The sequence below is a fragment of the Pipistrellus kuhlii genome, unplaced genomic scaffold (assembly GCF_014108245.1).
Source record: "Pipistrellus kuhlii isolate mPipKuh1 unplaced genomic scaffold, mPipKuh1.p scaffold_m20_p_1, whole genome shotgun sequence".
NCBI classification, from domain to species: Eukaryota; Metazoa; Chordata; class Mammalia; order Chiroptera; family Vespertilionidae; genus Pipistrellus; species Pipistrellus kuhlii.
In genome coordinates this window covers 107793259-107817015 of record NW_023425404.1, presented here as the reverse complement: position 1 = coordinate 107817015, position 23757 = coordinate 107793259, and the positions used below count along the sequence as shown (strand labels likewise).

The following is a 23757-nucleotide window of genomic DNA, read 5'->3' as shown; positions in this document are numbered from 1 at the left end:
ATGGCCACCAAAATATGGCCATCATGGGAAGGCATTTGGGAGGGACCAGGCCTGCAAGGGAGGGCAGATAGGGGCAATCAGGCCAGCAGGGGAGGACAATTAGGGGCGATCAGGTCTACAACAGAGGGTAGTTGGGAGTGACCAGGCCTGCAGGGGAGAACAGTTGGGGGGACCCAGGCCTGCAGGGGAGGGCTGTTAGGGACAAACAGGCTGGTAAGGGAGAGCAGTTAGGGGAGACCAGGCCAGCAGGGGAGGGAAATTAGGGGCAACCAGGCCGGCAGGGGAGGACAGATAAGGATGATCAGGTTGTCAGGGGAGGGCAGTTATGGGCAATTGGGCCAGCAGGAGCGCAGCTAGGCATCGATCAGGCTGGCAGGGGAGTGACTAGGGGGTGATCAGGCTGGCAGACAGAAGTGGTTAGGGGCAATCAGGCAGGCAGGCAAGCAAGCGAGCGAGCGGTTGGGAGCCAGCAGTCCTGGATTGTGAGAGGGATGTCCATTTAAGTGGGATCAGGCCTAAACAGGCAGTCAGACATCCCTTAAGAGGTCCTAGATTGGAGAGGGTGCAGGCTGGGCTGAGGGACACACATCCCCATGCATGAATTGTGTGCACCAGACATCTAGTTGTGTATAAGTTGAGATCTAGTATCATTTTTTTTTCACGTTTATTAAGATCAGAGTCCCTTTTGTGGAAATTAATGTCTCAAACTTCTTGAGGAGGAGATGTGACAGAAGCTTGAATTGTCAATCTTAAATCACATCCTATCTTGGGCTGTAGGCCAAAAAACAAACCTGCTTCATTTACATCGGAATTGTTTTTCAGGATTCTGTTGAGAATCTATTTATTATAAAAACTTTTAAATATACAGAAAAATGGAAAGAACTATAATGTGCGCACTTACATCTACTTCCTGGTCCTGTCATTGACATTTTGCTATTCCTATTTTTATCACACATCTAGCCACCTAGCATCCTTCTACCCATCTACAGAACCATCTTTCTTTGATACATAAAGTAGAATTTTTGAATATACTTAGGAATGATAATAAAGAAGTAGTGATATTTTAAAAGTCTACTAAAGTTTGGCCTGAGTGCAGTCAGGGTTAAGAAAAATCCATAGATGACTGCAGAGCATCAGGACTTTATAAAAAAAACAAAAAAACAAAAAACAAAAAAAAAAACAAAAAAAAAAAACTTGCTTTATTTTAATCCCCTGGAGTCTTTCAAAAGTATTTACCACTTAACCATCCACAAAACAGTACAACTATTTTCTTATTGGTGCAAAAAAACAAAATCATAAATTAACCACACTGTGTTTTATATTTCATCATATATGTAGAAATTAATCAAATACAAGCCCAAATGAAAGCAATGACTCAAGCTAAAATTTTTTAAAAAAAGAAAGAATTTCTTACAAATACCATTCCTGAGCTCCTTGTTTTGAATACTTTTAAATGTCCTTAAGATAAAAAATAATGGGTAATTTTCTGACTTTTCAAAATTTTTGTTTCTTGTTTGGTTTTTATTAGAAAAGTCCTTCGAAACATTGATTGGCAGCTAAACCTCTGGGTCCCTTCATTCTCAGACATGAAATAGCCCCCTGTTTCTAACCTAGCCACGAAGGTCAGGGTGCAGCTACACATCACCAGGCCAGCTACAGATGATTCAAAGATTAGTAACTGAGTTTACGGAGAAGTCAGGGTGACCTGTGCATGCTGGAACTCAGAGCCTCATCACTTACACAGACATCTTCATGGAAACGTCAATCACTTTTGAACAAGTACAACAAAAGATGGATATTATGAAGCCCAAAAGCAAAGGATATATCAGATTTAAACTGTACCTTGACATTTGGTGATACAAGGAGAATAAAACATTTTTCTATCAAGAAAAATCCATGGATGCCTCCAATTAGTCCCAACAGTTTCCAAATGTGACCTTTGCTTTCATGGAAATGCCCAGACTCTGTGGCTTCCTGCTTATGTAAATCAAGAACCTAAAACAGTAAAAATTAAAATGAGAGAGAGAGACACTTAAAAAAAATAATGTTCTATGATTTAAATATTAATTTGTAGGTCCAGTATTGAATATATTCAACTTTCATTCTGGGCAACCCATGACAACTCCTGAAATAATTTGAAGCTCAGCTTGCTTTTAGATGTATAAACACTTCCACCGCAGGATTTAATTCCTGTCAAATAAAATGTGTACAAGAGGAAAGAAGGGAGAGTTGTGAGTAATTTCTGCTTATGAACACAATAAAGTATAAGCTTATTTCAGCAAGTGGCCTAAATTTTCATACATTCTTAGTCCTTTAGCTGAATTGTTTTCCAAGGGTTCAAAAATATCTGCATAGCAATGCCTTATACCAAGTCACTGTATTATAAATATCCAGAACAAATGCAAAGGTACATTTCATCTGGCCTTTATTTTCCCCATGCCCCATTGCAATTAAAGATTACTTTTAATAATTGTTCAGAGAAGTAAAAAATCGGCCTGAAAGACATTTTCTGTTAAAGGCATACTATATGCTCAGCAACACTGTCAGCAACCTGGGACACAAAAGGACACAAGAAAAGCATTGGGAATTTTCCTCCAGCTGGCTCATCCCATTGGTTGACTCATTCCATTGGTTAACCTCATAATTTCTTATGAGTAGTAATCATTATGTATCATATTCCTTCCCTGGGAGATGGCAATTTAAGAAATAGCTCAGTGGTTTCCGCATTTACGGTGTTACTGACCATTAAAAAGAGGAAAACAAATTACATCTGCACACATTTTATATGTATATATTCATATGTATATGTATCTATTAGATATTTGTGTGTGCAAACATATATTTACAAGAGCATAAATGAGCATGTACATTGAGTTACCAATCCAACATATGTTGGTCAACTTTTTCTTTTGGTAAAGACATTAAAGGATGCCCACCTAATATTTGTAATTACCATTATTTCATAATACAGAGAATACTGTAATATTACAGAACAGGAAAGAAACACAAACCTGGAATAAAACGAACATCTTTAAGTGGAATAAATTTAGCTAAATGGCATTTTTGGGGGGGTCATTTCTCTGCAGCCCTTTGAACCCTTGTCATGGATCACATTCAGGGACCTCACTGATTTTTCTAGCTTTCCACCACCCTTGTGACTGCATCTTCCTCTTCCCAATAACTTTTGTCCTCATATGGCTTCTCGAATAAAACTGCCTTCCAGATTCCATGAAACCCAGCTCATCTTTTCAGTTCCCCACGTGCCTTGTCTCTGCAGAGCCAGTCCACAGGCGCACCCACCCCAACCCACCCCTGCTGCCTGGAGCGATGTCACCCCGATGCCGTTTCCCCTGGATCCTGGGAGGGAACAACCCTGCAGTCACGGCAGTGACCTAGAAAAGAGGCCTCGGCCACCGCCTCGGGCCAAGAAGCCCTGAAATATCCCCGGAAAATCAGATTACAGGGGGAAATTAAAACTAATAATGGTTTGTTTCATTTCTCCAATGCTCACTTGGCAATTTTCAGAACATCTCATAATTATTGAGCTTCTGAGCAACAAGAGTGACCCTGTAGGGAAGTGCCAGAGGCGTGTGGAAAATTTTAGCATCTCAGACTTCCTGAGAGGATGGAGCATTTGTTCATCACAAGAGATTGCAGAGGAAAGATACACCCTCATCTGAAGACCCTGCTGCCTGAGCTGGTTTGCATCTCAGGTCCTAGTCTTTCATTTCCGACGAATAAAGAGCCTTAAAAGCCTTCATCAGAGAGCCAACTTCCTGGTGCTTGCATTTTCCTTTGCCATTAACCTCGCTTCATTGGGACCCTCAGGCCCAAAAGAACCGTGACCTCCTGGTGCATAGATTGACACTCAAACACTGAGCACACCAGCCCGGGCCCACAGTGAGTTTTTTGCACCAATCTATGCACCAGGAGGTCACGGTTCATTTGGGCCTGAGGGTCCCAATGAAGCGAGGTTAATGGCAAAGCCGAGGGTGTGGACACAGGAGGATAAGACAACCAGAAACTTGTCTGGACCGGAAACCATCAGCACTCAGGGATGGAAAGGCAGAGGTTGGAAATAACGTTGATGAAGCTCGGTGGGAGGCAGAGCTGGGGAGGAGGCCTCGGTGGGAGCTGTGGGGCTGCAGCTTAACTGCTGCTGCTACATGGGCCATTTTCAACCTTTCTCATCTCGTGGCACGTAAACTAATTACCAGAATTCTGTGGCACAACAACAAAAATATTTTTTCTGCCGATTTGACCAAAAATAGGTATAATTTTGATGCATTCACACCCAACAGCTATTGTATTGGTTGTTGTCGTTTTTTTAATTTGACGATCTAAGGGAAAAGAGGTCGGTATCTCTGACTAAATATTGCATTTTTAAAATTTGCAATTTAAGTGGCAATGGCACATGGATTGAAAATCGATGTTCTAGAACCAGAGCCAGAGGGGGCAGGAAGAAATACCCCTGCCACTCCTTCCTCCTCCCGCACTTTCCCGTTGTGCCTCACACTGGCTGAGCACAGCAGCAGGAACAGCCTGCCAGGGGCCTGAGGAGATGCAATCCTCCCCGCTCAGCAGACAGCAGAGAAGGGCAGAGATGAAACTGATGACCGGAGAAAAGCCAGTGCAATGCTTACAGCCCATTCGTGTCTATCTACCGGTAATTAGTAAATGCTTCCTGATTTTTTCTTAGTAGGAATTTACATCTGGTCACCTTTTTTTATTGTTATTATTTCAAAAATAAGCATAATGTGGTGAACATAATTGCCCATCTCTTTTTTCCTACAGGTTTTTTGCAGGAAAAAAAAAATATTCATTTCCATGGAAAACACTGGCCACTATGTCTACTCATCCAAGTTGCTGTGAAAGTTTGCATAAGTACCTTCAATAGCTAAGCATAAGGAGAAATTGGACCTACTCTATCTGGCATGGGGGAGGAGAGGAAACAAACACAGCTTACCTGAGGGATAAGGTGGAACAGAGCATCCCCAGAGAGTGTCCCAACAGCCAGGCCCACAAACAGCTGTAAAATGAGCCTGTAGTTCTCCCCACAGCTGTGGAAAAGGATCAGCGCTGTCCCAAGCATGGAGCCCAGTGTGAGCAGGGTCACAGCCACTGTGCTGTAGCCGTATTCTAAGTGGGAAGGAGAATGCAAAACAGTCAGTGCTCACACCCTCTGCTAGTGCCTCAGATGGTGAAAGCTGTCTTTCTATATAGTCTATCCGGGGCTATGAAATTGTTTTAGGTGTTATTCTGGGTAAAATGTTTTCATTTTTAATGATGAAGAGATTTTCACCAAATAACCCTGTTCCTTTCAAGTTACTTCAATGACCTCTTATTGAAAACTCACTGTGGGCCCGGGCTGGTGTGCTCAGTGTTTGAGTGTCAATCTATGCACCAGGAGGTCACGGTTCGATTCCTGGTCAGGGCACATGCCCAGATTTGGAGCTCGACCCTCAGTAGGGAGCATGCACCAGGAGGCAGCCAATCGATGTTTCTCTCATCAATGTTTCTCTTCCTCTCACTTGCTCTTTCTCTAAAATCACTAAAAACACTTTTTAAAAAAATCACTGTGGCAAGCAAGGACCTAGCTTACCTCCCACTCCCGAGATATTAATTCCTCTCACTTGAAACTACCACCTCCATGTGGTGGTAACGATACCCATCTAATCACACTTAAACCTTTCGAAGGCAAGGCAGCAGCGTTACAATGGGAGCACGCTGTTTGGTCCCGGGGAGACCTGTGTTTGTATACAAAATGAGTACTTTCTTCCAGAGGTTCTCAGAACTATTTGTAATGTTAAAAGTGTTTGTTATTCTCAATGACTAAAAGGAGTGATTGTGCTGGTAAAAACTGATCAATGAATGTGTAGGGGTTGGTAATAAATTTGGACAACCGACATTTTGAATTATTGCAATGATATTTTGTAACCTCCAAATTTATATATTCCACATTTCTAGCTTCTAGATTTTTTGAAAAATATTCAAAAAGTACAATTTTTAAATTATTCTAACAAAAACAAATGTGTATGAGGGGAGAAGAAAAGAGGAGGAAAGAAAGAGTAAGATTAATAGAGAGAAAAATGGCTTTCAGAGTCATATATAAATGATTTGGAGAGTGTTATTTAAGCCGCCATTTCCCTTTGCTTACAAATACTCTGCTTTCTACGTATTTAGACATTATTAGTAAGTCATGGAAAACTTGTTTATAAACAATATAGGAAGGTAATTACAAAAACTGTCATTCACCTTTAGTGACTACATACAAATAAATAATAAGTTAAGTCAAACAATGTAGTTATCATATTCTTTAAAGTCCAGTGTAGATTTTAGGAAACTATCATCTTAAAGTTAGCTATTACATAAAATAGCCTATTTTCATTATTCTTGTACTGTTCTGGAACATCAGATCATATTAATGATTCTAGCTGATAACATGGTAATAGGCTTGTGATTTTTTAAGATGACCTTTACTGAACTGTAAGTTCTAATTATAATTATGACTCTTATTGATTTTAAGTTCTAAATTATATAGGAGTGTAGTATTAAAATAGAATTGGTGGTATATTCAGAGAAGGCAAAAAAACACTTTAAACTTTGATTTTCTCACTCTCATCACCATTCTTCCTCTGCTAGGAATCTACTATAAAGTGGTTGTTATTCAATGGATATAGAGTCTAAGAAGATTTTAAAAAAAAAAATAGAAATCTATTGCACAACAACGTGAAAATACTTAATACTCTGACCTGTAGATACACTTAAGAATAATTAAGATGATAAATTCCATGTGTGTTTTTAACACAATTAAAGTTTTAAAAATGATAAAAATGGTTTGGAATGGTCATACACCTAGAAGTTTTATTCTATTCTAACTTAGTAAGAATACCTAGGTTATTAAAAAAAATCCCTAAAGACATTTAACCAAGTTTCATATCCCATTCTTCCACAAATAGATTCTATGTGGGAATGTCAGTCTTCTCATATAAAACATAAAGACTTTTGAAGTTTAATATGGGAACCTGGGTGCCTAATAAAGTTCCAAGTTGCCACGTTTTTAGGGCAGCTACAAAAGATCATAAATGGCAAGAACTCACAAAAACAAATTAGGGTCTGACATTTGAGGTAAATGGCAACGTTTCAAGTTCTGCAATCCTTCTCCCCGCAACACCACCTTTGTCCTGAGGGAAGCTACCATGTGGCATTGGAAGAGGATGAACATTTCCTAGCTTTAAAGCTTATAGATGTTTTTATGTCCTCTGCGAGTCACGTTTCACCTGCTCCCATTCGGAGGGCATTCTGAAAACCATAAATCTCTGGCTTTTGTGGCCATTGGACTCTGCTAACTAACTCACCCCAGTTCCCTTGGCATTGAATCGGAGTTAGGTGACTTACCGACAGGTGCTATGTAAATGTTTCTCATCATTACAATAGAACTTAACATAGCAAGACGATTTGACTTTGGTGCTGGGCACACAATGCAGCATACAGATCATGGTGTATGTTGAGTCTTAGAAATGCACACTTGAAACCTATATGATTCTATTAACGAATGTCACTCCAATAAATTTGATTTAAAAAAAGAGTAGAATAGCCCTGCCAGGGTGGCTCAGTGGTTGAGCACTGACCTATGAACCAAGAAGTCACAGGTTCGATTCCCAGTCAGAGCACATATCTGGGTTGTGGCTCAATCCCCAGTAGGGGGCGTGCAGGAGGCAGCCATTTGGTGATTATCACTGATGTTTCTATCTTTCTCCCTTCCTCTCTAAAATCAACAAAAATGTATTTTAAAAAGAACATAATAATGAAATTCTTAGCCATTCCCGAGAAGCTACTTTGCATAGGTCTGAAACTTGAATTGTACGTGGTGATAGCGCTTTTTCCTGGAAACCGAATTGGAGGTGATGCTTAGGGATTGAGTTTCACCACAAAGGACAATGTTTTCTCAATAACATCTCCCTGTGTCCTCCCCTCTTCATCTTGTATTTCTGTAATTTCAGAAGGCCAGTACAAACCTTGCCCTTTTGTTACATAATGCAACATTTTAAATTGAGGACACTAATGTTCTCTAGTGAGTGTGATTTGTTTGAATTTTTCTTAGGAAGATTATTCCGTAGAAGGGTCTAGAAGGCCATTAGGAAGATAAAAACTTTTCCATGCATCTTCAGTGCGTAAACCCATTCCCCAGTGGCCTGTGTGCACCAAACACTGTGACAAGGGGTGGGATACAGACATTTTCGTGGAAGCTCTAGGTGCCATCGTTGGTCTGCCTCCTCGTTTTTAAGTCATCATTGACCACAAGGCACTGAATTATTTAGCTGCTCACTTTTAATAAAGCTTTCTCCCTTTTGGTAAATGTGGAGTTTCAGCTACTTAGGCCTAGCATGTCTTTGTTCACCTAAAATCTTTAAATGAGTCTCTTAATGCTGCAGAACCCGCTGGGAGTTAGAAGTGAGTAGTCAAACAATTCAGTTTTTATGGGCACTGCAGACTATCGCAAAGAAAAAGAAAGGTAACTGGAAAAAAAATATATATAGGACCCTCAAGTCAATGGTAATATTTTAAAGTTGCATGTGTTAACTGTCAATTTTTCCTATCCATCATGGATGTTCGTAGGCAACCTTTATTTTTTCTCTTAAATATACAGTGCTTTAAATCACAAAACGCAGTTTTATACACATTGCCTCATTTGAACCGCACAGGTATCTTTTTAAGCCTTACAGCAGGGCTCGCCTTCTGCTCTGATCCAATGGGATTCAGGTGCATGCAGCCGGGTCTGGGAGGCTGGTACCTGCCTGCACTGTCGCCACCATGCCAGAGCAGCCTCTCTGGTTTACCCCAGTGTGCCTTCATTTTTTACTTTTATTTATTTTATTTTTTTTGCATGTGCCATAATGTGTGAAAGGATGGGAAGCCCTGTGAGACACCACTGCTATCCCACCGTGCAGAAAAAGAGATGGGCTCTGGGAAATAAGGAGATTGCCGAAGGTCACAGAGCTGGCTGGAGATAGAAGCGATGACTCTACTCTGCATTTCTGATTCCAACATCACATGTGTTCCCTCTCTCACACCATGCCACCTCTCAGCTATGCACTTCCAAGTTGGTCTAAAACTAAGTTGGTCTAAAACTAACAGAGGGGACCAAATCAACTTTAAGATATAAATATCCATTGAAAGCTAGCAAAGCCCAGTGGTTAAAAACAATGACTCAGGGGTGGTGAAGGCCTGGGGCGGGGGACAGGGGCAGGCTGGAAAAGGTCATGGGTGGGAGGTGGGGGAGGGAGACATAGGTAATATTTTAAACAATAAGATTTTTTTTTAATAAAAGTAAACAATAACTCTGGGACCAGGTTGCCTGGGTTTGAATCCCTTACCAGAGGTGTGTCCTTGGGCAAGTCACTTAACCTCTATGTGCCTCAGTTTCCTCCTCTATAAAATGGGGGTAATTACCTCGCTCTCAGGGAGGTGGGGATGACATGAGTTGATAAATGTAAAATGCTTAGGACAGTGCCTGGTTTACGGTTATTATTACACACATTGGGTGCATCCACTTTCTGAGGGAAGAATCAGATCTTACTCTCCAGAGTGGTAGGCGGGAGGTTTGCTTGCTGGTCCTTGGGCAGCTGGCAAGAGCAGCTGAGCAATTGTTGGATGATCCCTGGACTCATTCGCTTAAAGTCCTCCTTAGAAATAGGCGAAAGGCTGTTCTGTAGAAATATCTCCGCAAGTTGCCCGGCAGAGAAGCAGGTCTGTGTGGGAAAAAACATACGTTGTTACTAACCTCAGTATGCAAACTCACCATCAATTGCCATGCTAGCTAAAACAGACGCACGAAGCTGTAGCATTGAGCATTTTCATGCCAGCTGGTTGACACAGCATTTGTCAACTGACATCTCTTCTCCTCAGCACTATTGAAATCACTGTTTTTGTCTACTGATACTTACCTAAATCTTTGCAATTTTTATATTGTATAGGCATATTTATAAGAGATGAGGATTATCAATAAGCAGGCCTCTAAAAATGGCCACAAGGTATTTGTCTATCTCAAAAGTATTAAGGGTTGAGAAGTATCAAAAATTACATTAAAAAGTTTTAATATGTGGGTGAGGGTGGTGCACAGTTCCATTGGTGCATTGAAATAAGACTCCATTACAATGCCTTTGTGATCTTTAGCTACAATCAGTCAGGTGTGTGTGTTTTTTAATCAGTAATTTAAAAGGCTTGTCTCTTCAGAGCCCATTATCTTCTCCCTTCTGTTCCCCTCTGCCTATATCTATTATTTTTCAGTCTGGCCTTTTCTCTTATAGAAAATACCTGGACATATAAGCCCCAACTCTGAAGCGAACTTTCAGTCCCAAAATCCAAGACTGAGTTGGTTCTGCAAGTCCTGACAGAGACCTGATGGCTTCAGCAGAGCCACAGATGGGCCCTCTCGGTCGGACACCCATCCAGTTCAATCTGTTTTGCCCACGAGACAGGAGGTAGGATCATGCTGCTTAACCATGGCTGCCAGCCTCGTTCTTGTGGCAGAGGGAGGTGTCTCCCAGCAAGCAACTGGGCAAGAACTCCAAAAGGGATCTGCTACAAGAAGCAACATCAGAAAATGAAACTTGTGATTTTTTTTCCTTATCAAAAAAAATTTAAAAATCACTACAGACTATTCTCTTTTGTATCATTTGTTACTAATGGGATATAATTATTTCATTAAAAGTAATGAGAACCAAAAGAGAAATAGCAAGAAACTTTTGGTAATGAACCCCCATAATAAATATTCTTATTGGAGAATGTCTAACTGGTAAGTAAAAGAGTGGAGAGGAAAACATGAACAGAATGCCATGCATCTTTCCCCAGTTCATTGCCAAAAAAATTGAATATTCTATTGTAAGCTCCTGTGCCCTTGATCTTTGTTTGCTGTTTCTGTGCTATTTAGGTCATTGTTTTACATTTCTTCTTAAATCACTTATATATATATATATTTAAATAAAATATAATAGGAAGGATCCTCAGATCTAGTCTCCTATCTTAGGGTCTCATCCAGAGGCACAAGGAAGGTGATATGTTGTGGCAGAGGAGAAATGTAGAAGTTGTTTTGTTTATTTTGCATAGTTAGCACAAAAAATTATTATTATTGTTATTAGAAAATGCATGTCTTAAGTAATTTTTTATAAAATAACCTTAGTCCCTAGTCAGTTTGGCTCTGTGCATAGAGCATTGGCCTGGGAACTGAAGGGTCCTGGGTTCGATTTCCGTCAAGGGTACGTACCTCGGTTGCAGGCTCCTCCCCAGCCTGAGCCCAGGACACGCAGGAGGCAACCAATTGATGTGCTTCTCTCACATCGATATTTCTCTCTGTCTTTCCTTCTACTCTCTCTAAAAATCAATGGAAAAATATCCTCAGGTGAGGATTTAAAAGAAATAATAACCTTAGCCCTGGAAACTTTTAAAGAGACTTCACAAACAAGGATTAATATAAGCATTAACTCTTGTCACCTTCAGTTGACATAATAAGCACTGAAGGAGTCCGTTTAAATAGATACTTTTTAAGATAAAAGTAAAAAAGACTCAGAAATTTATTTTTTTAAAGTGTATAACAGTAAAACTACGTGATGCTGCCCAATCATGTATCAGTCACTTATGGTAACAGCATTCAGCAATGTTAGGAATACGTGAGGAATTGTACTCTTTTAAAATACAGATTGTGCTCAATAAGAATATCTGAGATACAAATAACAAAACCAATTTTTATTTATTTAAATCAACGTTTCCTAAACAATAGCATAGTTGTTAAGGGCACTGAATATGCTATCAGGCAACCTATGTAAAAATCCTCAGTTCCTGTGAATTTAAGCAATTACTTATTAGCTCCATGCCTCCATTTCTCATCTGTAAAACATATTAATATAACCTAGCCTCTTATAGTTATAACTAGTAGCCCTGTGCACAAATCCACGTGCCAGTAGCTCTCTGCGGGGCTTGGCCACTTCGTGCCCACTGCCCAGAGGCTCTCTGCGGTTGGGCACGATGCTTGCCTCATCACTGTGGCGACAAAGCAAGCATTCTGCCAGGCCACTCATGCTGCCCACTCTCAGTGGTCGCGCTCCCTCCTATTCCCCCCCGCACCCCGCAGATATGGGGGACTCCAGTGGGGCTGAGGGAACTGGGTGCTGTCATCTTGCTGATGGAGTGATGGTTACTTTGCACATTACTCTTTTATTAGATAGGATAATTAAATGAGGCAATGTAGGTGAAATAGCAGGGTCTAATACATAGTAAGTACTCAATATATGTAAGCTATTACCATAGAACATCACATTTTTTTCTATTTTAAATGATTAGGGCAGGGGAGGATTCCATGGTCAAAGTTTGAGAAATGCTAGATTAAATAAGAATAAAGGAGTTTATTTACTAAAGGACTTCCTAAAACCGTGCAATGTGTTATCTCCAGTATTTCCCAAGCTCATTTGACCATAGCACCCATTTTTAAGAAGCATCACAGTACACTAGTGAATGTATTTTGGAATACAACTTTAAGAAATATGGATATGTTTATAAGAGTATATATCACCTTTTCTCAAAAGTCATTTCAGTGCTACCTATTATACAAATATTTCTCTGTTGCTCACAGCCCAAAGTAATTTATTAATTTATTCCAATCTAAATTAATCTAATCTAAGTTTAAAGTGTTCATCCACTAGTATTGTGTTTGTGTAATGTCTATATCCTCCCACTACCCTGTGTGCCTGCAAGCTCCATCAGAGCTATGCCTGTTTTTGTTCAATTCCATATCCCTAATGCCCACAATAGTGATTGGCACATAGTAAAGGCTTAAATTAATTATTCATTCATTCAACATAGACCCAAGGGAGGAAAGAGTAATACTACTATATCTTATTCTCTTAAATATCTTGGTCTCATGTTTATGTTTGCAGAGAACCACTTATAGTAGGGGGGAAATGATCATTCTGTGGAAATAAAATATTCTTACATTTAAGAAAAGTACATATTATCCTTTAACTTTTCTACATCTCTTATGCCACTTTCAGAGCTGGAATTTCTTTGACAGTGGCAAATGGAGATAATAAGAAGAATAATGACAATACCTGATCCCAGGAAACTGGACCGTCCAACGGCTCTTGGTTAGTGGACACAGATAGATTAGGGAAACTCCCATCATGAATTGTTACATTGTTTTTATTCCTTTGAAGCTGATGGACTTGGTCTTTTCTATTACAGGTACCTTTGGTCCATAGAGTGTTGAGAAGTTGGTCTAGTTCTAGAAATTTTATAAAAAATCAATGTCACATAGAATAAAGACAGGTCAATTTTAGAACCAACACAATTTCACATGACCACAGCATTGATATTTTATTATGTTCTAATGAAAAAAAAAGATTTTATTTTGAACAATAATAAATAACATTTGTGCTTCACATGGATATTAGTTCCTGCACAAGATCTGGACATATATATATGGTGGGAACATCTTCGTAAGTTTGAAGTTTGGTTTGAACAAAAACTTACGAAGATGTTCCACCATATATATATATATATATATATATATATATATATATATATATATATATATAGGTTTGATTCAGCCCCAAAACTTAGCCAAGATCTTGTGAAGGAACCAATATCCATATATATCTTGGAAAAGATGAAATAAGCAATTCCACCAATGGAGTGCCTTCCAGTGGGCCAACTAATTCTTTTTATAGGTGTTCCCTATAAAAATGTAAATAAAAGATGAAACTGGTCCAATCCTTAGAAAATTTATTCCCCTGAGACACTACATAACTTTAAGTTGATTAAAAATTTAATGTACTTAAATCAATCAAATTATTTTTATCTTAAGTGTTCATGCAGAAAAGATAAAGGAAATGAAAAAATGTTGAGGTTGTAGAGACAAACTAGAACTTCTTTGCTAATACTACTGTGGTATGGTTGCTAGTTCATAGATTATAGTTAAGTTTCCCTTGGTACAGCCATCGGCTTCTACAAATTGACACAGAGAATAATTACATATAATGGTGAAATTCTTTGAATTTATCCATATTTTTACTTGTAAATAAAATATCTCTTGTATATTCCTAAGTGTTGCCATCACTGGTAGAAAAAAACTTCAAACTAATGTTACTACAATATTTTATTTTAAACAACCAGTTTTCCACAAAAAAATCATGAGGCTTGCTAAGAAATGGGAAAGTATGATGCAGAATCAGGGGGGGAAATGTTAATAATATAATAAGTCTCTGAGTAATCCTAGATATTAAATTTAGCAAAGATTCAAAGCATCTATTACAAGTATGTTAAAAGAAGTAAGAATTAAATAAATAATGACAACAATAAATCAACAAAGCAAATTTCAATAAGGAGATAAAAATCATGTGAAAGTTCAAATGAAAATTTTGGAGTTAGAGAATATAATAATTGAAATGAAAAATTCACTGGAGTAGCTTACAGCATATTTGAGATTGTAGAAGAAAGAATCATTGAACATGAAGACAAATTAATAGAAATAATTCAATCTGAAGAAGAGAGGGGGGAAAGAGATTTTTTTAAGAAAAAGAAAATGTCTGCCCTGGCTTTTGCAACTCAGTGATTAGTGCATTGGCCCATGCACCAAGGGTCTTGGGTTCTAGTTCTAGTAAAGGGCACATAGCTGGGTTGCAAGTTTGATCCTTGGCCCTAGTCCAGGCACAAGTAGGAGGCAACCAATAGATATGTCTCTCGCACATCAATGTGTCTCTCTCTCCCTCTTCCTCTTTCCCTCTCTCCTTCCCACTCTAAAATTCAACTAAAATAATAACCTCAGGTTAAGATTAACAACAAAAAATGAAGAAGTCTTAAATACTTGTGGACAACAATGAGTAGAGAGATAGAAAATAGATAGATAGATAAATAGATAGATAGATAGGGAGGGAGGGAGGGAGGGAGGGAGGGAGGAAAGGAAGGAAGGAAGGAAGGAAGGAAGGAAGGAAGGAAGGAAGGAAGGAAGGAAGGAAAAAAAGAAAGAAAGAAAGAGAAAGAAAGAAAGAAAGAAAGAAAGAAAGAAAGAAAGAAAGAAAGAAAGAAAGAAAGAAGAGGGAGAAAAAAAGAAAGAAAGAAAGAAAGAAAGAAAGAAAGAAAGAAAGAAAGAAAGAAAGAAAGAAAGAAAGAAAGAAAGAAGAGGGAGAAAGAAAGAAGAGGGAGAAAGAAAGAAGAGGGAGAAAGAAAAATAAGTAGAAAAAATATTGGAGGAAATAATGACTAAAACCTTTCCAAATCTGATGTAAAACCTTCATTTACATGTTCAAAGGTTTCATCCGATATCAAGTAGGATAATAACAAAATGACACACACACATTATAGTTGAACTGTTTAAGGTCAAAGATAAAGATAAATCTTAAAAATGGTAAGAAACAAAAAAATGACCCATCACATAAGAGGGGACATCAGTACAATTAGTACCTGATTTCCCATCCAAACAATGGAATCCAAAATGTATGGACTCATATGCAGAGTGCTGGAAGAAAAATAATCTCAATAAAAAAAATTTATATCCAGCAAAACTATACTTCAAAACAGAAGGTGAAATAAAATCATCCCCAGGCAAACAATTAATGGGAAAATTCGTTGATAGCAGATCTGCCTTACAATAAAGACTAAATGAATTAATAAACATACTAGGTGAAAAGAAATGATTCCAAATGGAAAATTGAGTCCATAGAAAGAAATGAACGCCATTGAAAATGTGAATATATGGTTAATATAAGACTCTTAATTTTTTTTTCTCTTTTGTTCTCTGAGCTCAATGAGAAAATAATACAGGATTTTTTTGTAAAGTCAGAAGCACAATAAGAATTCAGAGCATCTCCAGTGTTATTTACCATTATATTGGCATTATTAACCTAATTAGATGAGAAACCAAACAGAGACACAATAATTAAACAAGAGGAGGCAAATTTTTATTTATTTGGAAATATTATGATTTCATATCTGAAAACCCTAAAAATGCAAAAATTAAATAAAACATTTAATCATGGAATAGGCTATAAACTTAATCTACAAAAATCAATAAATTTTATGTATATAAACAAAAACCAGTTAGAAGATAAAATGAAAGAGAAGACCATATTAAAGGGAGCCAAAGAGAAAGTTAAATACCTAGGTATAAATGTAAAAGAAAAGGTCTAAAACCTACATGAGGAAAATAATAAAACACTCCACAATAACACACATGTAGAGACGGATAAATGGAAAGACATACTATGTTCTTGGATAAAAAAGGTGCAACACCTATCAGTGTGGCTCGTGGTGAGCATTGAGCTATGAACCAGGACCTAGTCACAGTGCAGTTCCTGGTCAGGGCACATGCCCAGGCTGCAGACTTCATCCTCAGTCGGGGGCATGCAAGAGGCAGCCAATCAATGATCCCTTCCCTTCATTGATCTTTCTTTCCTTCCCTCTCTGAAATCAATTTTTAAAAATATATATTTTTAAAAGAGGCAACATCTTATAAATGTCATTTCTATCTAAGTTATTTTATAATTTTTTTTCAATCATAAGCTTTTTCTCTCACAACTTGAGAGTTTAATGATGTTTGTTAGGAAAAACAAACAAGCTAGAAATATCCAAAAGAAGAGCGATGAAGACAGCTAGCTCCAACATACATTAAAATAAATATAAAGCCACTGTAAGTATCTATTGCCACATGAATAAAGTGGAGCAATAGAACAAAATATAAAACAGAAATCTACCTGATTGCATTTATTATTACATTATATAAAAGTGGAATCTCAAATCAGTGGAGGAAATAATTTTCATTTCATGTAAAATAAGGGGTATAAGAAAAATTAAGTAGTCACCTAATAAAAGTAATCTGCATCTATTCCTAACAACATACAGCAGAATTCATCCAAAATGAATCATAAATGAAAACATACAAGTATTAGAAGAAAATAAGAGTGAGTTTTTCTATTGTCTGGGAATGTGGGGAACTTTCTTAACTATCCCCCAAAATTCAATAGGAAAATAAAAATTTATTTGGAAAAACAAGTGATTCTAGGTCTAGGCAAATTTGCCAGATAAAATGGAATATTTTATAATAGAACACAAAAAAGTTATAAAATGTTTTAAGGGTATTTTTTTAAAGGACATAGGAGTGAACTTGAATAAGTTTCCACTAGTCAAAGAGGGAACAATGTGAACAATAATCTATATATCCTATATAATCCTATAATAAAGAGGTAATATGCAAATAGACAATCACAGCCTCGCATAAGATGGCTACCCCCATGTGATCAGAGATGGCCTCCACAAGATGGCCAATGGGGAGGGCAGTTGGGGGAACCAGGCTTGAAGGGGAGGACAGTTGTGAGGGACCAGACCTGCAAGGGAGGGCAGTTAGGGGTGACCAGGCCAGCAGCAAAGGGCAGTTGATGGGGGACGAGGCCTGCAGGAGAGGGCAATTGGGAAAGATCAGGCTGGCAGGGGAGCATTTAGGCATTGATCAGGCTGGCAGGGGAGTGGTTAGGGGCTATCAGGTTGTCATGCAGAGTGGTTAGGGGCAATCAGGCAGACAAGCAGTCCCAGATTGTGAGAGGGATGTTTGACTACAGGTTTAGGCCCGATCTAGGGGTCCCAGATTGGAGAGGGTGCAGGCTGGGCTAAGGGACATTAGTCTTCATATATAAAAGCCTAAGTGACTGGCTGACTGGTCAGTAGCTATGATGCACACTGACCACCAGAGGGCAGAAGCTCAATGCAGGAGTTGCTGAACTGCAGTGAGTTGGCAGCTGCGGTTCTCAGTTGATGCACCTGGAACAAAAGAGGAGGGAGCCTGATTCCGGGGTGCATCACCCAAGAACCACCCTCTCACAATCCAGGATCCCTCGGGAGATATCAGAGAGCCGCTTTTGGCCCAATCTCCACAGGCCAGGCTCGACTGAGGGACCCCACCAGTGCACGAATCCATGCACTGGGCCTCTAGTTAGGGTAATAATGATAAGGATTAAGAAATATAAAATAATAATGATATAAAAGAATGTTCATTGTTCTCCTTTGAAGGATATAAGGAAACTATGCTATTATTTTGAACAGTGGTGAATTAAAGAATCAATTTATCCTTACTTTAAGAACCTCAATAAAATGAAGTTGTGATTAATGGCACTTTTTCCATTATATAATTACTAGAGGCCCAGTGTATGAATTCATGCATGGGTGGGGTCCAGCTGGCCTGCCCTGATGGGGGCTGATTGGGGGCAGGGCCAGTGGTGGACCATGGGAGGTTGGCTAGCCAGCCCACCCCCAATTGGGTTGGGGGTGTTGATCAGATTTGGGGGCCAGCCAGGGGGCGGGGCCATGGGCAGTTGGGTTGGGCTGATCAGGGCCCCAGTTGGGTCTGTTGGCTACTACTATGGAAGTCATAGCGACCAGTTATTCCGGTTGTTCCAGTGTTCTGGTCACTTGGCTTTTTTATAGATAAAGAGAGAGAGAGAGAGAGAGAGAGAGAGAGAGAGAGAGAGAGAGAGAGAGAGATACTAATCAATGAAGAAATGAAATAATTAAATCATTGTTTCATAAACCAGAAATAATCAATCTAGGAAATGATCATCAATACCTTATAACTTATTTTAAAAAGAGACAACTAATGTTATGTACCTTCTGGTGGATAACATTGACTATAAGACAGTACCTCCAAATAAATACACAACCTAAAAATCAATCAAGCCTCTACATATAACAACCAATATATATGAACACAATGCATATAAATATAAATTAAATAACTTGAAATTCAATCAGCAAAGCCCAGACTGGATAAACAAACCCTTTTTATAACCAAAAATTCTGCAACAAAATAGAAAAAGTGTGGGTGGTATTGTAAAAGGGAAGGTATGACACTTAATAAGAAACTAAAGGGACATACACACAATTTCCATTTTATAGACCTTAAGTAGACCCTGATTTAATAAGAAACAAAACAAAACACCAAAAAAAAGTTTAAATTAGGAAAATGTCAACATTAATGGAAATTTTTACATAAAGAAATCATTAATGTGATATTGGTAGTAAGTTGATTATTTAAAGATTTCTTTTAGTTTATATATAAATATTAAGATTGATTATTTGCTTCAAAATAGTCAAGTAATAAGAGAGTATGGAGGCAAATGTAAGAGTATGCAATTGATGGTAATTGTTGAGGCTAAATACTGTGCATATATGAGTTCATTATATTATCGTTTCTACTTATGCTTATATTTAAGAATCTCGATAATAAAAAATTAATAAATAACAATACTTAAAACTAGCATACTTATTTTCCTCCCAACCCAAAATACAATCAGTTGCAGTGGAGCTGTAGCTCAGAGGCAGCTGTTAGAGAAAATGTTTCATGACTCCTGTAATGAATATCTAACTGACTGAGATGGAATGGGGCTCTGAAATGGAATTGGATTCTCAAATGCAAAAGTGGCTGATTTTTTGGAGTGGTGAATAAACAATACCATATATAGATGATGTATTATAAAATTATACACCTGAAACATATGATTTTATTAATTATATAGAAATATAATTATGTCACCCCAATAAATTCAATTTAAAGAAAACCTATTTGAAAAAAATAACAACAAAAATAGTCCAAAAAGCACAGTCTCCCAAATAAGGTTAACCCATAGAGGCCCACACTAAGACATATTATAATTAAAATGCCAGAAGTTAAAGACAGAGATAATCTTAAAAGCAGCAAGAGGAAAGCATTAGTTATCTATGATGGAATTTCCATAATACTGTTAGGTGGGAAGGAAGTGGAAAGAAATAGTCAGAGATAGAAAGCAAGAACATACAAACAAGATTACTCTACTCAGCAAAATTATCATGTAGATCAGAAGAGTGTATAAAGGGCTTCCAAGAGAAGAAAAAGCTAAAGGAGTTTATCACCACCAAACCAGTATTACATGTAATGTTAAAGGGTCTTCTTTAAGAAGAAGAAGAAAGATCAGAAATATGAATAATAAAATGGCAATAAATAGTTATCTATCAACAATTTTATCTAAAAAATATATACGAACAAGCAGAACAGAAACAGAGTCATGGATATAGAGAACATTTTGACAGTTTCCAGATAGGAGGGGAGGTTAGGAAGATGGGTGATACTGAGTATCTCTTATGAGAAATTATTTAGATGCTTTAACCAGGATACGTGATGATTAATATCTAAACAACTGGCCTTAACCTTACAGCATAGCTTGCCACTAACTGTATTTTGTATTATAATATGAGTCTCTTTCATTTTTTTTTTTTTTTTGGAGTGATCAAGCCCTCCAGTGGCATAGACTTTTCATTAAAGTACTTGAAAAGTGGAATCATTGCATGCCTTCCCCTGAAATGGAAATTTTATTGCTAAAATTTCTCAACTCCTGGTTTTCGTATCAAAATTAGTTTCAGGATAACATGCCTTTCCTAGTTTCTTTCCTACTTATGACAGCTAGGTAACATGGTTTTATTGTATTTCAACTTTCATTTTAACACAAAATATAAATAAGTTGTAGAAAAACACATTTGTTGCTGAAACAGGTTTGGCTCAGTGGATAAAGCATTAGCCTGCAGACTGAAGGGTCCCAGGTTTGATTCTGGTCAAGGGCACATATCTTGGTTCCTGGCACATCCCCAGTGGGGGGTGTGCAGGAGGCAGCTGATAGATGTTTCTCTCTCATCGGTGTTTCTAACTCTATCTGTCTCTCTTCCTCTCTGTAAAAAATCAATAAAATATATATATATTTTTTAAAGAAAAACACATCTGTCATTCAATTTGTTGTGCAAACATGTCTAGAGAAAGATCAACACTGAATTGTATGGCTACTAGTTCTTAATCCCTTCTTTCAAAATTGGGAGATTTATACAGATCATGAGGGTATTGTTGATCCCTTAGTAAATTCGTGTTTCCTTTTCCGTTGTGACTTCCTAAAAGGAAGTGCATTGGCAGCAGCACCAGCTATTATACAACACACCAGGACCCCTTGGTGTGCAAAGTTGGGCATTTTGATGCAGATTCAAAAAATAAGTCCTTTTACTTTTAATGTCTTGTCAAGAACAAATAAATCTGAAAAACAGATATTCTGATTCTATTCCTGGCATCTTGGAGCCCCAAATACCTGGCAGTCATGGATGTAGCCAAAACAGATATTTTATATTACTTTTATTTAAAATTAAAATGCTTACTTTTATGGTTACAAGTACACTGCTACCAATGCTTTTGCACCATTTGGCAGTCTACACAATACTCTGCCACCCCTGCCTCAGCACTATGTACTAAATAGGAAAGTGTTCAGTCACTGCCATGGCAGATCATTAAAAACTCTTCCCTTGGCTCCATATTTATGATTTCATCACCCCTGCTGAAATGAGCTAAGTCCATATTTTTGCTTCAGCATCACATAAATATTATCATAGCATGCTTGTTAAAAAGGTCATCTGAGCTGCCATACTACAAGCTAAGATAAAAATGGTATGTAAAATGTGCCTGGACAAATTTAGTCGCCGAAAGCATCAGTTTTCTTTTGACACATTTTGTTTAGTAGGTGTGACTTGGAAGTTAAATTAATTAAAAAAAAAAAATCCTTACCCGATAGGTGAAGAGTATTTGTACTGTTCAAGGAACCAAAAATATATTCTGTAAAATAGTCTGGGGAAGGTAAGTTTCTTTGCCCCAGACATACACCTTGAAGAGATAACGCAATGATTGTTGCCGCCAACTGAGGAAGCGTATTTTCATCGGCACCGTCACTGCTTAGTATTCCAGACTTTTTCTGCAGCATTTTGGTTTCCATACACTGAAATCAGATACCAAGTAAGATGAAAATGTTAAATTCCGAAGGCATTTTGATTAAAATGTCTCTGGGATTTCCCCAAGGACAAGGACTAGTTCTTCATCTAAAAGAGGATTAAGTTATCTGTGGAAATATGGCTACCATTGTTTTCTAGTCTGAGATATACCTCTGTTTGGAAAATACTTGCTTATCTAACATTTCTCATGAGACATAAAAGTAAAATAAATTTAGAAAACACAATTTTTAGTTGAGCAACTGACTGGATGGTGATGCCATTTGCTAACATATGGAGAAGGCTTATGTATGACCTTGATTTTGGATATGTTAAGTGCCTTTACAATATCATTTTTAAAAAGATGTGTAAGATTACAGGGGTTTGAAATCCAGAGGAGAGGTCTGGAACGGAGATACACTCTTGTGAGTCATCTTTATGTACGGATGCCCTTGTCTAGAGAAAGCATATTGACAGGAGGCTAAGAAGGGGCCTCCGGAGCACTAATGCGTAAAAGCTGCACAGAGAAATTAGAAGCTGCAAAGTGAGAATGGGCGCCAGAGACAGGGAGAAAGAAAACCAAGAGTATGAGTGTTATACAGGCCAAAGTAGAGAATGTTTCAAGAGCTACAAAAGTAGCACCAAAGAAAGGACAGGTTCAGGAATAAAAATAAGCCTTAGATTGTAATATTGAGTTTCAAGTGTCAGAAAAATATCCAAAGGGAAATTTCTCCCAGATTGGTGCATATAAGAGTCTATGGCACAAAAGAAAAATCTGGGCCCACAGCAGAATTGAAAGCAATCAGTATTTAGTTGTGTATGAGGCTGTGAGAGCATACCACTCAACAAGAGTAGGCAGAGTAGCCGAAACCGGTTTGGCTCAGTGGTAGAGCATCGGTCTGCGGACTGAAGGGTTCCAGATTCGATTCCGGTCAAGGGCATGTACGTTGATTGCGGGCACATCCCCAGTGGGGGGTGTGCCGGAGGCAGCTGGTCGATGTTTCTCTCTTATCGATGTTTCTAGCTCTCTATCTCTCTCACTTCCTCTCTGTAAAAACATCAATGAAATATATTAAAAAAAAAAAAAAAAAGAAGAAGAAGAAGAAGAAGAGTATGCAGAGTGAGTAGAGGGAAAACTGAAAGTGGGGCCATGAGGACACCAAGATTTAAGGGATGGCAGATCAAGTGCATCCTTCAAAGAAGTGGTTTTCAACCTTTCTAATGCCGTGACCCTTTAATGCAGTCCCTCATGTTGTGGTGACCCCCAATCATAAAATTATTATATATAATTATTGTGCATAATATCTGTGTTTTCCAATGATCTTAGGCTCTACAGAAGCAGTTCTCAACCTGTGGCTTGAGCCACAGGTTGAGAACCGCTAGCAGGGTCACTTAAGACCATCAGAAAACACAGATATTTACATTACAATTCATAACAGTAGCAAAATTACAGTTATGAAGTAGCAACAAAAATAATTTTATGGTTGAGGGTCACCAAAACATGAGGAACTGTATTAAAGAGTCATGGCATTAGGAAGGTTGAGAACCACTGCTTCAGAGGAACTTGACACAGAATAGCTGGATGAGCAAGAAGGAAAGTAGGAGATATGGGTTGATTGAAATAGAAACAAACAAATAAACATGAAATATGGGATGATAGAAATCAATGAATGAAAGTAAGTTTTATGGATACTTTATTTTTCTATGCAGAAGCTTTTTAGTTTGATGTAGTTCCATTTATTTTTTTTCATTTGTTCTCTTTTCCTAGGAGATTTATCAGCTAAAACCCTGCTACCCAAGATGTCTGAATTTTATTACCTATGTTTTCTTCTAGGATTTTTATGGTTTCATGACTTACATTTAAGTCTTTTCTCCATTTTGAGTTTATTCTTGTGTATGGTATAAGTTGGTTGTCTAGTTTAATTTTTTTTTTTTTTTTGCATGTACCTG

General features: G+C 38.0%; 1 protein-coding gene across 4 annotated transcripts in view; it reads right to left on the bottom strand.

Annotated features, from left to right (window-relative positions):
* The window catches only part of SLC39A12 (solute carrier family 39 member 12), a 66391-nt gene that overhangs the window by 29754 nt on the left and 12880 nt on the right, over nucleotides 1-23757 (bottom strand). For all 4 annotated transcript variants that reach the window (XM_045587912.1, XM_036459383.2, XM_036459380.2 and 1 more), the window contains 5 exons: nucleotides 21611-21818; nucleotides 13104-13276; nucleotides 9581-9752; nucleotides 4967-5139; nucleotides 1843-1995 (listed from right to left, as the gene is read on the bottom strand). In XM_045587912.1, the coding sequence (XP_045443868.1) occupies nucleotides 1843-1995; nucleotides 4967-5139; nucleotides 9581-9752; nucleotides 13104-13276; nucleotides 21611-21818 (879 nt within the window). The remainder of the gene's footprint in view (nucleotides 1-1842; nucleotides 1996-4966; nucleotides 5140-9580; nucleotides 9753-13103; nucleotides 13277-21610; nucleotides 21819-23757) is intronic.